This window comes from Phaethon lepturus, unplaced genomic scaffold (assembly GCF_000687285.1).
Source record: "Phaethon lepturus isolate BGI_N335 unplaced genomic scaffold, ASM68728v1 scaffold43476, whole genome shotgun sequence".
Classification (NCBI taxonomy): domain Eukaryota; kingdom Metazoa; phylum Chordata; class Aves; order Phaethontiformes; family Phaethontidae; genus Phaethon; species Phaethon lepturus.
Genome location: NW_010544891.1, coordinates 50,340 through 51,975, shown reverse-complemented (window position 1 = coordinate 51,975; position 1,636 = coordinate 50,340). Strand labels below are relative to the sequence as shown.

General features: G+C 33.1%; 1 protein-coding gene across 1 annotated transcript in view; it reads left to right on the top strand.

The window, feature by feature from the left end:
* The window catches only part of LOC104622132 (AT-rich interactive domain-containing protein 4B-like), a 63,590-nt gene that overhangs the window by 14,457 nt on the left and 47,497 nt on the right, over window positions 1-1,636 (top strand). Inside the window, 1 exon segment of the mRNA XM_010288805.1 lies at window positions 1-47. This exon segment is cut by the window's left edge and continues 19 nt beyond it. Within this exon segment, the coding sequence (XP_010287107.1) occupies window positions 1-47 (47 nt within the window).

Sequence of the window (1,636 nt, the reverse complement as noted above, 5' to 3'; positions counted from 1 at the left end):
GCTCTTCCCTGTGTTTAAAAGGAGAAAGACACTTTGCTGAAAGCGAGGTAATTAAAGAATTTTTAGATGACAACTTTTTATTAAAAAAAATTTGAAAGATATTTTTAGTACCTCAGTCTTCAGTATGTTATTTACATTATGCTACTAAAAATGAGGATTATGTAAAATACAGTCTACAGCTTATTCTTCTTTAAATCAAGAAATACAATTAAATTTCACCAAATCGTGTAAGTTAAGAAGCAAAATCAGCATTTCGTATTTTTAATTTTTGTATTATTAATGGTTCATAGACTGTAGATCACACAAAAACCAGCAAGCACACAGCTACTTTACTTTAAGTATTCATTGGAAAAAATCAAAGTATGGTACATGAAAAAATCAGTGTGTATCTTTGGACATAATTTCTGTTGGATTTTAGGTAGATGATTAAGTCTAATTTATAAACTGATAAACTTGAAAGTTCAGTACTTTTCTTTTAAAAGGCAAATTATAAGTTGCTGTTACCTGTTAATTTGAAGACAGTTATCAGTTATTTTGAAGCTGGTTCCTGTCTTAAAGGTGGTTTGAATATTAAAATATTCAGACATTTGTAGCAAATTTCAAATAGTTGAAATTTCGTAATTGGGTTATTCCTTCTTACATAAGACAGTCTGGACTGATGGGTAGATTTATGTAAACATGTTAAGTTATTGGAAAGCTACTGAAGACAGGGGGCTTTTTGCTCTACATAAATAGGCTTTATTACTGTATTCAGCTGAGCTTGTTGCCTGCTTACTGCATTCTTGTGAAGGTTCAGATATCTTCTAGAATCTTGTCAGGATTAAACACATGAAAAGAAGGGGCCTAATTAGATACCTAAATCTGGATTAAGCTATAGATGCTGTAATTTTAAAGATAGTGTTTTTCCTTCAGTAGTGCTCTGTTATTAATGATCAGCACTCCTAAGAATTAGATTGCTTCTGTTCCATAAATACTATTTTAATATAGTCCCAGGAGTATTACTTTATAATAAGGAGGCTGAAAATTTTTGTCTATATATATTGCTTTGTGACCTGTTTGGCTGAATGAGAATAATTTCACACTACTTTGCCAGATTCAAAGAAACATTATATGCAGGGGACTCCTTATTTTATCATTATTCTTATTGTCGTAGCATTTGATGTCTTACCAAAAGTCACTGATACGCAATTCATTGTCATCAGCCCCCAACGAAAGGCATGTTGTGCATTTCTAATAATTACCTCATGATTGCATAGCTACTCAGCAGAGAAAATTACATTTCCAATTTCTTTTGTAGTTAGACCAGTGCCACATAATTGTCTTCTGATGTTGCTTTGGCTTCATCTCTGATGTCCTAAGTGTGTGAGATCTTCTAGGGTGTCCACCACACTTCCAAGTGGTCATGCATTTACTTTAAGATTTAAAAAGCCAGTTTAATTATCTCTATGTCCAGTTCTGACTGACACAGAACACTTCTGAGATTCTTGTTGGTGTTTCACATTTAAAAACTCATGCAGAACTTGGAAGTGTAATATGGAGGACCGTGTTTACTTTGGAAGTCTTTATGCCTTCTTTCAAAGAACAAGTGCCTATACAAAAAAGTCCGTTTACCAGGCGCCTTCAAATCTGGAATGGT